The sequence below is a fragment of the Lithobates pipiens genome, unplaced genomic scaffold (genome assembly GCF_037356315.1).
Source record: "Lithobates pipiens isolate NorthernLeopardFrog02 unplaced genomic scaffold, aLitPip1_a1.2 Scaffold_8, whole genome shotgun sequence".
Taxonomy (NCBI): domain Eukaryota; kingdom Metazoa; phylum Chordata; class Amphibia; order Anura; family Ranidae; genus Lithobates; species Lithobates pipiens.
Genome location: NW_027507903.1, coordinates 247955389 through 247972056, shown reverse-complemented (window position 1 = coordinate 247972056; position 16668 = coordinate 247955389). Strand labels below are relative to the sequence as shown.

Genomic DNA, 16668 nt, shown 5'->3' with positions numbered 1-16668 from the left:
TTTGCCAGGAATTGTGAAGCAAAGTATAATTTCAATAAAAATGAGCTGTATAATCTCAGTTTGATGAGTTTATTAGTGCAGACTATAAAACTGAAATGTGTGTATCTTCTGTGTAATAGGCTTTCCTATCAGCAATAATTGTCTGGCTATTTTTCTGCATCTTCAGTATAATACAGAAATCAGATGCATCCATTCTGTGTATCCTGAAACAATAAGAACATATAAACAGCTAAATATTTTATACAGTGCATTCAGAAAGTATTCACAGCGCTTCACTTTTTACACATTTTTTATGTTACAGCCTTATTCCAAAATGGATTAAATTCATTATTTTCCTTAAAAATTCTACAGACAATATCCCATAATGACAACGTGAAAGAAATTTGTTTTAAATATTTGCAAATGTATTAAAAAACAAAAAATCATCATCCTTGAGATGTTTCTACAACTTGATTGGCATGCACCTGTGGCAAATTCAGTTGATTGGACATGATTTGGAAAGGTACATATCTGTCTATATAAGGTTCCACTGTTAACAGTGCATGTCAGAGCACAAACCAAGCCATGAAGTCCAAGGAATAATCTGTAGACCTCTGAGACAGGATTGTATTGAGGCACAGATCTGGGGAAGGGTACACAAAAATTACAGCTCCAGCATTTCTCTGTGGAGAGAGAAGAACCTTCCAGAAGAACAACCATTTCTGCAGCACTCTCCACCAATAAAAACATTTTTTTTTTAAACAACGTTGTCGATTTAAATAATGTTTCTAACACATAGCATGTACATACCAAAAATGATACCACAAAATAGATTCTCCTATTCCTCCTGAGTACGGTGATACCACATGTGTGAGACTTTTCCACAGCGTGGCCACATAGAGGACCAACATGCAGCACCGTCAGGTGTTCTAAGGGCATAGGTTTCAAATCTAATTTGACTACCTATTACACTATTGTGAGGCACTGTAGTGGCATGGATGTGGTATGGATGATAACTGATGTGGCATGGATGAGCATGAATGGGGATGGATGAGCCATAGATTGGGATGGCTGAGCATGAATGAGTATGGCTGAGTATGGCCAGGTACGGATGGGTACGGCTGAGTATGGCTGGTTATAGATGGGATGGCTGGGTATGGCTGAGTATGGCTGGGTATGACTGAGTACGGCTGGGTACAGCTGAGTAAGGCTGAGTATAGTTGGGACGGCTGGGTATGGCTGAGTATAGCTGGGTATGGCTAATTATGGATGGGGGTGGATGGGATGGCTGAGCATGGATGGATGGATGGCTAAGCATGGATGGATGGATGAGTATGCTGAGTATGGAAGGCTGAGCATGGATGGATGGATGAGTATTCTGAGTATGGCTGGGTTTGCTCAGTATGGATGGCTGAGCATGAATGGATGAGTATGCTGAGTATGGATGGGTGAGCATGGATGGATGGATGGATGAATATTTATGGGTGAGCATAGATGGATGGATGAGTATGGATGAGGATAGATGGATGAGTATGGATGTGTATGCTGAGCATGGATGACTGAGTATGCTGAGTATGGATGGGTGAGCATGGATGGATGGATGAGTATGCTGAGTATGGATAGGTAGGCAGAGTATGGATGACTGAGCATGGATGGATGGATGAGTATGCTGAGTATGGATGGGTGAGCATTGATGGATGGATGAGTATGCTGAGTATGGATGGATGAGTATGGATGGATGAGTATGCTGAGTATGGATGGCTGAGCATGTATGGATGGATGAGTATGCTGAGTATGGGTGGATGAGTATGCTGAGTATGGATGGATGAGTATGCTGATTATGGATGGATGAGTATGCTGAGTATGGATGGCTGAGTGTGCTGAGTATGAATGGCTGAGCATGGATGGATATGGATGTCTGAGCATGGATGGATAGATGGATGAGCATGGATGAATGGATGAGTATACTGAGTATGGATGGGTAAGTGAGTATGAGCTTGGATGGCTAAGCTGAGCATGGATCGCTGGGTATAGATGGATGGATGGCTGGCTGCAATGGGCACATATCAGAGTTGTGGGCACTACACAGCCAGCCCACAGCGCTGCTGCCACTGATCTCTCCCCTTGCACTGTACATATCTGTACAATGAGAGGAACCGGACGTGACACCAGTTTGTTTACTAGTGATCGTTCTGTCATTTGCCGGAGCAATTACATGGTAAAAGGCCCCTATCAGCGGGCATTTACCGTGATCCGTGATGCCTGGCGGTCACGGATGTTTTTGGGTGCGTGCCCCAGGGGGCGCGCGAGAGCAGGATTCTGGGAGAACATCACTGTACGCCCTCCCAGAGTTATCCGTCATTCGGGTATAGCGTGGTCAGCAAGTGGTTAAACACAGTATTTTCTCTATGGAGTCTTTAATTTAAAGATTTTGTTTCTTTGAGTAGATTCACTTTTCTGTAAAAAATGTAAGAAAGTTTCACTGTAATTTTCTTTCAAGATCGAATCAATATGTAGCACCCTTTAGTGCAGGGGTCTCCAAACTTCCTAAACAAGGGGCCAGTTTACTAACCTTCAGACTAGGGGGGGCCGGACTGTGGCCAACAGAAGATAGGTAAAAAATGCCACATCTTTAGTGGGAGGAATAACGCCCCATCATTGGTGCCAGTGGGTGGAAGGGTGCCCAACTGCCCATGATTGGTATGGGTGAGAGGAAAAGTGTTCCATTGTTGGTGTCAGTGGCAAGAATTATGACCCCATTGTTGGGGTCAGTAGGATGTATATTGCCCCAAGGTTCAGATAAATGCACGCAAAGGGCTGCATCCAGTCCCTGGGCCGCAGTTTGGAGACCACTGCTCTAGTGTGTGCTACTAGAATTAGAGTAGGCAAACTATAGTCTGACCCAGGGATAAACCTAAGTCATTGAATCTGGGTCAGGTTTATTAGAGGTCAGTGCTGGATGACTCATCCTGGCAGCTCTCTGGTGCCTCTACCTGTTTCTAGAATGTTGGAGAACGTTCTAGAAGTTAGTGGGCAGAGGCTAGGAGGGATTACTTTGAATATTTAGGGGCCCCGAGCCAATTCCCAAGTTGGGAGCCTGGCAGGGAAGTAAGAAGCCCTTAAATAGACATGAGCCATGCCAGCAGGGTAGTCGGTGGAAGATGGAGAAGCAGTGTTGAGGAGAGGCTGTCAGTGGCCCTTGAGGGACCCCTAACTGGGGAGGAGGAGAGACAGTGAATAGAGCAGCATGCAGTGTTGCCAACTGCTTGTGTTTTTACGGGCAGCCGTGAAAAAAAACGGGCATATTTTCGGTGCCTGTAAAAGTCTTTAAAGTGAAAAACCTGCCAGTGATGCACTCGGCTCAACTGCGCATGTGCAGTTCCCGGCCGGAACAGGCCAAGACCGAGAGTTTCCGATGATCTGACTGCAAGTGAAGCTACTTGTATCCTCCCCCCTTTCTCTCAGTGTGCCTTATTTGAGTTCCTCACAGGAGATGCTGGGAGGGGGAGGAGTGGAGACAGTTTGCAGTGGAGGATGGAGTTCAGCTTAGCCTAAAGTAAGCTAGCTGAACAACATGCAGTCCTGTCGGTGGTTTATCTTAGTGGGCAGGGGGAGGAGGAGGGGGGAAGGGAGAGGAGAGAGGTAGGGCTCTGTGTAGCAGGCTCCGTATCTCATGCTTTTACACTAGATCGTTTTTGTGTGTGACTGTGAACTGCTCTGCTTCTAAAGGGAACATGTTTTCTGAGCTCTCCCCCCAATCTCTATTACACCTTCCTGTCCCTACCCATTACCTGCTCACCAGGCACAGCTTCTTCTCCTGCAGGACCATCTCATGTGTCAGGCTGTGGCACTACAAATCCCAGCATGTCAGGAAAGGGGAGGCAGCAGCAATATCACAGATCAGGTTTGTTTTGTAGATGAAAAGTGCTGCTGTTGTATAGTGTGTGTCTATAAAATGTATGAGCATTATATATTTGATTATTTATTTTGCTTGATGGTCGACAATGACGATGATGAAAACGGACAGGCTGTCTGTTTTTATTTGATCCCCCATAGAGAAGAGTGGGGCTCTGACAGGTCTGTCCCTACACAGTAAGCGGAGACGGACCTGTCAAAAGCCGGCTCAGCGGGGATTAACGTAACGATCCCTGCTGAGCAAGTGGAGTCTGCGAAAATGGACATATATGTGTAAAAGAGCCCTAAAGGATGGAGGTATAGATTGGGTGACAGAGAAATGGATGATGGGATAGAGCAAGACATGGAGGGATGTGAGCGAGATATAGAAATTGAGTGATAGAGCAAGGATGGAGGGATGAAGTTATGGAAAGATAGAGGGAGAGACAGAATAATAGAGGGATGAAAGTGATGGAGGATAGAAAAGGTGGAGGAATGTAAGGCACAAGGATTGTTGGATGGACAGTATGATGGAGGGAGGGATGAAGTAAGAGATAAAAGGATGGAGTTATGGAAAGATAAAAGAAGGGAAGGATAGAGTAATAGAGGGATGGAAGTGATGGAGGGTGAAGAGGAGGGACCTGCAACAGAGGGATGGAGATGGGAGAGGTGGTGATGGAAGGATGGAGGCAGGAGGTGAAGGAGGGATGGAGACGGAAGAGGAGGCGATGGAAGGATGGAGACAGGAGGTGAAGGAGGGATGGAGACAAAAATTTTCTTGCCCCCCCCCCCCCATACAATTTCACTCTCCACCTGCTCTGAGACATACAATAAATAGCAGTTAGACTTAAAATCAGTTTACTGTATCGAATCAGGCAGCGATTGCGATTGGTTGCCAGAGGTTACAGTGTATCATTACCACTTACTGACTGGTTGCTAGAGGTTACAGCACACATTAAGGCTCACTGATTAGTTGCTAGATGTTACAGCACATGATTTCTGCTTGTTGATTGGTTGCTAGAGATTACTGTACAGTAATACCGCTCACTGATTGGTTGCTAGAGGTTACAGGGAACATTCTTCTCACTGCAGGGGGCATGATATACATATGAAAGCCACCTTTATTTACATATCTATGCCGCCGGATGCAGCTATTTACATATGAAAACCGTCCCTACAAATGAATGCCGGTTATTTACATGTAAACACAGGGTCTGCAGGTGAGTCATCTGTACACAACAATAGGGCAGTTTTAGTAGCAGCATTTCACACTGAGATATCAGAACACAGTGCGGGACTAAAACTTCTAGGGACAAAGGAATTTAAACTGGGATAGTTGGCAAGTATGGGGCAGCTGCTTTGGGCCCCACAACAATTACAGGGCCCAGGGCACCTGCCCCTTTTGCTCTGCCTTAAAGACGGCCCCGGATGGAGACAGCAGGTGAAGGAGGGATGGAGATGGGAGAAGTGAATGAGGGATAAGGACAGGAGTTGAAGGAGGGATGGAGACAGGGGGTGAAGGAGGGATGGAGACAGGAGGTGAAGGAGGCATGGAGATGGGAGAGGAGGTGAAGGAGGGATGGAGATGGGAGAGGAGGAGAAGGAGGGATGAGACAGGAGGTGAAGGAGGGATGGATACGGGAGAGGAGGTGAAGGAGGGATGGCGACAGGAGAGGAGGTGAAGGAGGGGTGGAGACGGGAGAGGAGGTGAAGGAGGGATGGAGACGGGAGGTGAAGGAGGGATGGAGATGGGAGAGGAGGTGAAGGAGGGATGGAGACAGGAGAGGAGGTGAAGGACGGAGGGAGACAGGAGGTGAAGAAGGGATGGAGACAGGAGGTGAAGGAGGAATGGAAAAGGGAGAAGAGGTTAAGGAGGGATGGAGACAGGAGGTGAAGGAGGGATGGAGACAGGAGGTGAAGGAGGGATGGAGGCAGGAGGTGAAGGAGGGATGGAGGCAGGAGGTGAAGGAGAGATGGAGGCAGGAGGTGCACGAGGGATGGAGACAAGAGAGGAGGTGAAGGAGCGATGGTGATGGGAGAGGAGCTGAAGGAGGGATGGAGACAGGGGGTGAAGGAGGGATGGAGGCAGGAGGGATGGAGATGGGAGAGGAGGTGTAGGAGGGATGGAGACGGGAGAGGAGGTGAAGGAGGGATTGAGACAGTGTTTCCAACCGTCAGTATTTTTACTTCCAGCCAGTAAAAAAATGGGCACTTTTCTCCTGCCAGTAAGAGGGAAAGGTTGCCAGTAAAAAATATGGCTGTGACGATTGGCTCGGAAATGCGCATGTGTAAGCGGGTGTAGGCTGTACTGGCTTCACAGAGGGAATCACACATACTGACTTTATAAACCAGGCAACGTTTATTACCGGAGAGACGGTAGTAGAAAGAGTATTTACAGCAGTAATGCAAGTAGTTTTACTCCAAGCATGGAGGCACAGATTCACAGCACAGTCACTTCTGATTTAAGCGGTAATTGTATTTGTCAGCACTATAAGCACTTTCCACTGACTAACATAGTATAAACCTCAGCACACGATGCGTATCTGTAGAGGCTGATATTCACACATGTTCCCTGGTAACAACGGTATTCCTTCAGCAGATGGATATAAGTATCTGATACACTTATCCCTCCCTCACAGGGAGGACAGCGGTTTTATTATTCACAATGGGGAGTCTTTCATCCAAACAGGATTGCTGATACAGGACTCCGTAGGAACCCTGAGCTATCCCTCACAGGCCGGAACACTCTCCCTCACAGGCCGGAACACTCTCCCTATCTTCTCCTAACTCTTCCTCACAAGCGGATTTCTGTCCCTATCTATATACACACGTGTTCTGTTCTCAATGTGACTGGGCTTTCCTATATAAGATATCCATCCAAAAATGGCCAACCAAATCTCCCGAAATTTGCTTGTCCTATCAGGACACCAGGCTTCTCCAAAATGGTGCTGGAGACAATTCTAGAGGCCAAACAGCTATGAACATATGCACACATAAACATATCAAATCGGCTGAAAAGTGACTATATACACTTACTAACCCTCTTCCTCTTGCATCCAGCTAGGCTATGCTGCACTACAGCTGCCTACACATGCATAGCTGGGACCTGGAGCCGGCTATGGCCATCCGAGTGCCTGCTACAGTGTGTTTGGGCGGTACCGGTAGTGGGCGGGTCTGGCGGAGGTGGTGCCTGAGCGTTTTGTGTGACGTCATGGTGCAAGGGAGCCGAGCGGAGAGGCAGGAGCCTCGTGTGCGGGTCTGTGGGACAGGAGCAAGCAAGCTGGGAGCGGACTGGAGGGGACTGAAGGGACCACCTGGCGTGGAGAGGAGGCTGTCACTGTGACTCAGGAGGGGACGCGTCAGTGATCTGTGCTGCTGCACACTGCTGTCACTGTCACTGTAAGCCCTTGTACACATGGTCGGACATTTCGACAACCAAATCCGTCGGATTTTGTACGAAACTGTTGCATACACACAGTCAGACAAAGTTGTCAGAAAATCCGATCGTACTTAACGTGATGACGTTATTTCGTTACGATGGGACTATGTTCAGGCTAGTAGCCTATAGCTTTGGTCTAGGAATCTGATCTGAACATGCGTGGCACTTTGTCCGATCAGAATTCTCTACACATGATCGGACGAAGTCCGATCGGATCATGTTGTCGGAAAATTTTATAGCCCAGCTGGAAAACTTGGTCCGTCAGATACTCAGACGGAAACAGTTCCGATGGAGCCCACACACTGTCGGATTATCCGACAACACGGTCTGATCGGACATTGTCCATCGGAATGTCTGACCGTGAGTACAAGGGCTAAGAGTCCATTTCATGTGTCAGTGTGCCACCCATTCAAATTTCCTGCCCCTGAGCCACTCACTTACTTACTATATTGAAAATAAAATAAGAAATAACAAATATGCTTTTTGCCCTAATACCTACCTTAAAGTGATTGTAAAGGTTCATTTTTTTTTTTTTTTTTGTAAATAACAAACATGTCATACTTACCTCATCTGTGCAGGAGTCGCATTCCATGGGGGCACTCTTGCAAGCATGCTCCCGAGTTCTGCTGCTCCATTGGCACAGACAGCAGGACTTGGCCCTGCCCCCGTGTCACTTGATTGACAGCAATGGGAGCCAATGGCTCCCGCTGCTATCAATCTATCCAATGAGGACAGGAGACGGTGGCTGTGGGTTCACAGTCGGGCATGCACTGTGCATGCGTGTTGTGAATGACTGGGTAATCATCTGGGACCTGTGACGTGTCCCAGAAGATTGCAGGGAGGTAGGAGAGTTGAACTTTCGGCACCGCGGTGCCCCAGCAGGAAGTGGGAGCTGGATGCTTCTAAAAAGAGGGTATCTGCCCCCCCACCCAAAAAATTACATGCTAAATGTGGAATGTCAGGGGGTCACCAACGCTTACAGCGGAGGTTCAATTTTTGGGTGGAACTCTGCTTTAAGAGCAAGAACATTCCTGAATAGGGATGAGCTCAGGCGTGTTTGCATGGTCCACGTGCCGATCTCTGCAGCCGCCCATCGGGCAATGTCTCACTGCCTGTGATTAGAGCAGCGCTGTGCCGACTTCCTGGCGGGCTCAGCACGTGGACCATGCGAACACATCTAAGCTCATCCCTATTCCTGAACCCAGATGTTTGCAATGGGCAGTACAAAGGAGTCTTTTTGTAGTTATAGTTTGCAGCATCATGGAATCTATCTGTGCACAGATCATCATAGCTCCCAACTGTCCCTGATTTCGAGGGACTGTCCCTGATTTGGAGCAATGTCCCTCTGTTCCTCATTTTGGTCTGATATTTATAGTTGCATATAACATGCACTATTTATCTTTCAAAAAGTGTTACTCGGTGCTAAAACTATCATCCCATTTTTACATTTCTGCATTAGAAAATTCCAGCAGCCAATATAAAGTAATAGTAGTGGGAAAAATCACATATGGATTTAACCAATAGTTTTTTTTTGTACAACTTTCCCTGAAGGGGGCATGGCAGGGGTGTGTGTCCTTTGTCTACATTCTTTTGCTAATAGGTGTCCCTCATTCCCATCCCAGAAAGTTGGGAGGTATGGATCATTCCAATCAAAATGTAAAAGTTTCCAAAGTATTTCAGCTCAGACTGCTTCAGATCTTCAATTGGCTTCTAATTATGACCAACATATGAGAGACGAAAAAGAAACGGACTCCTTTCCTACAGTCAACCTGTTTGTCTAACCATAAACATGGCCGACCGCCACCTTCTCGGCGACACTTCCGCGGTTTCGATGATAGCAGCACGGCGCACTCTGGTGATGTATACGGCACTAGCACAAGGGGGCTGTTTGGAACTAGAAATGAGTAACCTGCGGGAGAGAGGTCGGTGTGGGGGAGCAGGATTGATTAAACTTGAGGGACGTTTATTGCCAGTGAAGGAAGAAGCTGTAGAGAGTGACGGGGATGAAGATGTGGACCCAGCAGATCGGTCGGATCCCGAGTTCCTGGATGCGGAGGAGATCGAAGAAGGAGCCTTACAGATCCCTTCCTACTCACCACAGAACACCAGAGGTAAACACACCTGTCACATGGACTGCCACCATCTCTGCACACAGGTGACCCTGCTATGTGCTTGTCCCTAGACAAGCCTAGGTTAAAACTTTACCTTTGTTTAAAAATGTTTTTTTTTTTTGCATTTTTCTCCGGAGCCTGCAGAGCGTTGCACCCCCATGATCATTGGTTAACAGGTGCAATGTCATGCTCTCTGCCTGTATCTGTTTACAGGCTGTCAGTTTTCAGAGCTGCAGGAAGTATCAATGGATTATACAGGTGCTGATCAGCACACTGAGAACTACAAGTCCATCTGACACCATGGCAGAGGGATCTTGTAGTTCATTCAGATCGCTGTAAATAAAAGATGCAGGCTGAGCTCTGTGCAGCTGCACCATTTTAAACGTGACAGCAGGTGTGGTGGAGAGGAACCTCGCCCACTGTCAGGGGAGGGTGCACACTTCATAGCAACATTTTATGTGTTACACCCCAGGTACGAGTGCGACATTTTATGTGTTACACCCCAGGTACGAGTGCGACATTTTATGTGTTACACCCCAGGTACTAGTGCGACGTCTTATGTGTTACACCCCAGGTACGAGTGCAACATTTTATGTGTTACACCCCAGGTACTAGTGCGACGTCTTATGTGTTACACCCCAGGTACGAGTGCGACGTCTTATGTGTTACACCCCAGGTACGAGTGCGACATTTTATGTGTTACACCCCAGGTACTAGTGCGACGTCTTATGTGTTACACCCCAGGTACGAGTGCGACGTCTTATGTGTTACACCCCAGGTACGAGTGCGACGTCTTATGTGTTACACCCCAGGTACGAGTGCGACGTCTTATGTGTTACACCCCAGGTACGAGTGCGACGTCTTATGTGTCACACCCCAGGTACGAGTGCGACGCCTTATGTGTCACACCCCAGGTACGAGTGCGACGCCTTATGTGTCACACCCCAGGTACGAGTGCGACGCCTTATGTGTCACACCCCAGGTACGAGTGCGACGCCTTATGTGTCACACCCCAGGTACGAGTGCGACGCCTTATGTGTCACACCCCAGGTACGAGTGCGACGCCTTATGTGTCACACCCCAGGTACGAGTGCGACGCCTTATGTGTCACACCCCAGCTACGAGTGCGACGCCTTATGTGTCACACCCCAGCTACGAGTGCGACGCCTTATGTGTCACACCCCAGCTACGAGTGCGACGCCTTATGTGTCACACCCCAGCTACGAGTGCGACGTCTTATGTAAAGCCCGTTTTATGCAAAGCCTTTAAAGAGGAAGTAAACCCTGATGAGTTTACTTCCTCTTTGTCTCCTTGCAATAGTAGCCCATTATGTGTCACTTACCTTACACAGGAGCCAGCGATGTCACCGCTGTCCCCTGTAGCACGAAGCGTCCATCTTCTTCCGGGTATCGCCGGCCTGGCACTGTGAGTGGCCGGAGCAGCGTTGACGTCACTCCCACGCATGCACATGGGAGTCGTCACTAACGGCGTATCGCTGTTAGCAGCGGCATACTCATTGCACCTGCTCGCTAATGTCTAGGGCGCATGCGCCCTAGACAGCGGTGCCTGTCTTTTTGCAAATATCTCCTAAACCGTGTAGGTTTAGGAGATATTTCATGGACCTACATACAGGTAAGCCTTAATCTAGACTTATCTCTAGGTCAAAGTGGTCTGTAAGGGTTTATTTTATTTTAATTTTTTTACAAAGGTGAACGTATCCTTTTACAAAGACCTTTAAAAAATAAAACGCACATGCTTGCATTCAATTGGAAACTGCTGGCTGCTGCCAAGGTTAATAGAACTGTGGGACCTACATCTACCGCCGCCGTCCCCCCTCTCCATTCATAGAAGCTGTGCTATATTTTCCAGCAATGAGAAGTGCTCTGTGAATGGAGAACAGACAAATGAATGAAATGTCCACCTCAACCAGTCATAGATTGTTTCACCGATGAAAGCTATAGTACAGCTATGAATGGAGGAGGGGTGTAGGCATAGCCCACAATTGTGACAAATGCCTATGACAGCTGCAGGGTAGGGTCACTAGTTCTGATGATTACCAGGGATTTCCCTTACTCTGGAACAATTTCATCTAGCTTCTTGTGTTGGATATGGAGCAAGTGAGGTAGAATGTCCCTAATGGGACACCTCCCAGTTGTCACCGGCAGAGGAAGCCAAGGAGAGATCTCACCAGTGCAGATACAGACCTGAATAATAAAAACAGACAGGGCATCTAATCTTTCTGCAACAAATCCAAAATAGCTCGAAGAAAGTTTTGATTGTAGCTACACTTTGAGCACCATTTTTTTTTTTTTTCTTCTGGCTTTTTCAAATGCCATTCCAATTTTTATTTTTTATTTTTTGTTGCTGACACTGAATAAAAAGCTAATAAAGGTTCTAATATTACCCAATGCTAAAAAGTGCCCCCTCCCATAAAATATTTAAGCCCTTACTTCCTGTAATTGTCACAACATTGTTATTGTGTGGGGGGGGGGGGGGGTTAATAACAATATAAAAAACAAAACGATATTAACAAACAGAAAAACAATTCTTATTGTCCCCTTCCAGCTTAAAGTGGAGTTCCACCCCAAAAAATGTCATTAATGTGCATGAAATAAATAAAAAAACTTGGAGAATTTTTTTTTTTTTTTTTTTTTTTTACTTTATGCCTGTTGCTATGTGGTCCCTCAATCTGCCTCCTTCATTACCTTGGCTCTTGATGTCACTTCCCCCGGTGCCTCCGCTCGCTACTGCTCCTGGGAGATGTGTGTCGTAATTTCCCAGGAGTTGGTGGTCTGCTCCAAGGGCTAGGTTGTCATAAAAATGGGGCGGGCACTTCCGACGCCTGTTATGGCAACCTGTATACTTTACAGTGCCGCTACGGCACATTACTGCGCATGCGTGAGAATGGGACGGTGCATGCTGGTCCAGCAGCAGCACCACCGTATCCTGGAACATCATGCTTGTGGGCTTCACATGCCCACAAGCAAAATGAGAACGTACAGAACAACACGGTCAAAGTTATTCAAATAGATAAAACCAGACATCAGGAGAGACTTTTAATAGAAGACGTGAGTGTTGCAATGCTTTTGAAAGGTTTAAAAAAAAAAATTGTTTTGTGGTTGGAACTCCGCTTTAAGTTGTCAGCTCTCCCCCTTGTCACAGTCGTTTAGATATTCTCATGATCTTCTTCTGGGTTTCAAGTGTTGCAAATGTTTTTTTACTTAAATGCATTACCCGTGTTAAGGTAAAAAATGTTCCAGTGTAAGTATTGCCCACTTACCTGAGCTCGATCTCAATCCAATGCTGTGCCTGTAACCATTGGCTCCTACTGCTGTCTGTCAAATCCTGTGAGGGAGCCGGGCTGATCCGTGATGTGTGTCTGTCTATAGATGCACACAGCCCGGCTTGGGAGCAAGCCCAACGGTGTGCCACCATAGGTAGCAGATTCTTATGATGGCATACAGAGAAGAGAAGGATCCTGGAGCTCCAGCGGGGGACCCTAGAGGAGAATTGGGGCCACTCTGTGCAATACCATTGCACAGAGCAGGTTAGTTTTAACATGCTTGTTATTTTTACAAAAAAGTAGCCCTTGCATGCATTCTGGATTGCACAGAGAAGATAAGGGATTTCAAATCCTTGAACTGCTGCACTAGCTTCCTGAACACTGACATTCACAGAGATAAGTACAGTGAGGGCTGTTGGCAGGGTGTACTATGTTAGTTAACCGTAAATTTATTTTTTTTCTAAAAAGGTGAACTGAATTTTTAAGGCATGTGCACAGGAGTTACTTTGTCCCAGCATGGAATCAAGCTGACAGTATAAAGTGAGCTGCACATGCACGGCCCAGTGTACAATTAGAAGAACGAAACACTGACAGGCATTGAGAAGCATGTATGACAGAGGAGACCTACAGAGACTTTTCTGTCCGTCAAAGCCTGCCCTCCAGCATTTTCTCGAAACATGACTTTAGTTCAGCTTTAATGTGTTCCTGGAAACTGTTTTTAAATATTTGCAGATATCAGTCCTGTATTCTTGCTTACACCTTGTTCAGGAATTCCTCTAATCGCTGCCTCCGGCATGAATAGCAAATCAGTATGTTGGCCGATACATGATTTTATGGTTATTTCTGTAGACAATAGAAACATTTACAATCCAATTAATTGTATGTAATACACCGTACTTATTCAGAAATCTAGAATAGTTACCATACCTATACAGTACAGGCCAGTCATGTTTTATTGCTGTTGACGCTGTATGTTAGTAACAATTTACATAGGTTGGGGGGCCGGGATCTGGGGGCCTTCTTCTTAAAGGGGGCTTCCAGATTCCGATAAGCCGCCCTGCCCACAGACCCCCACAACCACTGCCCAGGGTTGTGGGGAAGAGGCCCTTGTCTCCATTTCTCCATTAACATAAGGACAAGGTGCTTTGGGGCGGGGGGAGGGGGGGTTGCACTATTTTTCCATTTTGGCCTGGGTTTATTTTTTATTTTTTTGCAGCTTGAAAACGCATATTCCGCTTACAGCTCCTAAAAGCCTGTGTGTGTATGAGGCCATAGAATAACATGGAGGGGTGTCTTTAAGGAGTTCCCGACCGACACACGACCATGTACGTCGGCAGAATGGTACGGGCAGGTAAACTGGCGTACAGTTACGTCCACTTGAATTTGCCGCCCTGTCATCTCATGCGCTCGTGCCAGTTGGGACCCCCGTAAGTCCGGTCACGGGTCCCGTGTACTTGATCGCCGCGGGGATACCCACAATCATCTCACGGGGAAGGAGAACGGGGAGATGCCGTTGTAAACAGCATCTCCCAGTTATGCCTAGCAACAAGTGACACTGATCTCTGATTCCTGTGATTGGAGTAGAGATCAGTTTTCACTAGCACACAGCAGCCCCCCACAGTTAGTAACACGCCCCTAGGACACACTTAACACCTACACTGCCACCCTCTGGTTAACCCCTTCACTGCCAGTGTCATTTACACAGGAATCAGTGCATTTTTATAGCACTGATTACTGTATAAATGACAATGGTCCCAAAAATGTGTCAAAAATGTCCGATGTGTCCGCCATAATGTCGCAGTCCTGATAAAAATCGCTGATCACCGCCATTACTAGTAAAAAAATAAATAAATAATAAAAATGCCATAAAACTATCTCCTATTTTGTAAACACTATAAATCAATAATTGCTTATTGCAAAAGAAAGCTCTATTTGTGGGGGAAAAAAGGATGCAAATTTTGTTTGGGAGCCACGTCGCACAACCGCGCAATTGTCACTTAAAGTGACGCAGTGCCGAATCGCAAAAAGTGGTCTGGTCATTGGCCTGCAAAATGGTCCGGTCTAAAAGTGGTTAAGCTGGTAAAAGCAGCTGTAAAAACGCCCTGTGTGCATGGAGACTAAATCTTACAATCGATCAAGTGAACTGTTTAATTTTACTGGACCTTTTGTTGACTGTAATCCTCTGTTAATTGGTGTCAGATACCGGGAGACCAGTGACATCAATGTGTCAGATACAGGGAGACCAGTGACATCAATGTGTCAGATACAGGGAGACCGGTGACATCAATGTGTCAGATACCGGGAGACCAGTGACATCAATGTGTCAGATACAGGGAGACCGGTGACATCAATGTATCAGATACAGGGAGACCGGTGACATCAATGTGTCAGATACAGGGAGACCGGTGATATCAATGTGTCAGATACAGGGAGACTGGTGACATCAATGTGTCAGATACAGGGAGACTGGTGACATCAATGTGTCAGATACAGGGAGACCGGTGACATCAATGTGTCAGATACAGGGAGACCGGTGACATCAATGTGTCAGATACAGGGAGACCGGTGACATCAATGTGTCAGATACAGGGAGACCGGTGACATCAATGTGTCAGATACAGGGAGACCGGTGACATCAATGTGTCAGATACAGGGAGACCGGTGACATCAATGTGTCAGATACAGGGAGACCGGTGACATCAATGGGTCAGATACAGGGAGACCGGTGACATCAATGGGTCAGATACAGGGAGACCGGTGACATCAATGGGTCAGATACATATAGGGAGACCGGTGACATCAATGGGTCAGATACATATAGGGAGACCGGTGACATCAATGGGTCAGATACATACAGGGAGACCGGTGACATCAATGGGTCAGATACATATAGGGAGGCCGGTGACATCAATGGGTCAGATACATACAGGGAGACCGGTGACATCAATGGGTCAGATACATACAGGGAGACCGGTGACATCAATGGGTCAGATACATACAGGGAGACCGGTGACATCAATGGGTCAGATACATATAGGGAGAACGGTGACATCAATGGGTCAGATACAGGGAGACCGGTGACATCAATGGGTCAGATACAGGGAGACCGGTGACATCAATGGGTCAGATACAGGGAGACCGGTGACATCAATGGGTCAGATACATATAGGGAGACCGGTGACATCAATGGGTCAGATACATACAGGGAGACCGGTGACATCAATGGGTCAGATACATATAGGGAGAACGGTGACATCAATGGGTCAGATACAGGGAGACCGGTGACATCAATGGGCCAGATACATACAGGGAGACCGGTGACATCAATGGGTCAGATACATATAGGGAGAACGGTGACATCAATGGGTCAGATACAGGGAGACCGGTGACATCAATGGGTCAGATACAGGGAGACCGGTGACATCAATGGGTCAGATACATATAGGGAGACCGGTGACATCAATGGGTCAGATACATATAGGGAGACCGGTGACATCAATGGGTCAGATACATATAGGGAGACCGGTGACATCAATGGGTCAGATACATATAGGGAGACCGGTGACATCAATGGGTCAGATACATACAGGGAGACCGGTGACATCAATGGGTCAGATACATATAGGGAGACCGGTGACATCAATGGGTCAGATACATACAGGGAGACCGGTGACATCAATGGGTCAGATACATACAGGGAGACCGGTGACATCAATGTGTGGTGCCAATACTAGGGCTGTTGTGTTTTTAATACTTTGGGAATTACTCATCTAGAATAAGTATGTTGATAAGGAAATTTGTAGTGAAGGCAGAACCTCTAATCTATACTTTTCCTATGACTGAATCATTTTCACAGGCAGGGAACTAGCATTTTCATACAGACAGGTTTTATATTGTTCTCAATTCACTTTCCCTTTAAGATAGGCACAGCACAACATAATAAGTGCGCATGTCTCCTGAGT

The 16668-nt window shown here is 46.8% G+C and overlaps 1 protein-coding gene across 2 annotated transcripts in view; it reads left to right on the top strand.

Moving 5' to 3' along the window:
• Positions 1–9163: 9163 nt before the first annotated feature.
• The window catches only part of HELB (DNA helicase B), a 79739-nt gene continuing 72234 nt past the window's right edge, over positions 9164–16668 (top strand). For both annotated transcript variants that reach the window (XM_077469666.1, XM_077469665.1), the window contains exon 1: positions 9164–9423. In XM_077469666.1, coding sequence (XP_077325792.1) covers positions 9171–9423 — 253 coding nt within the window. In that variant the 5' untranslated portion in view covers positions 9164–9170. The remainder of the gene's footprint in view (positions 9424–16668) is intronic.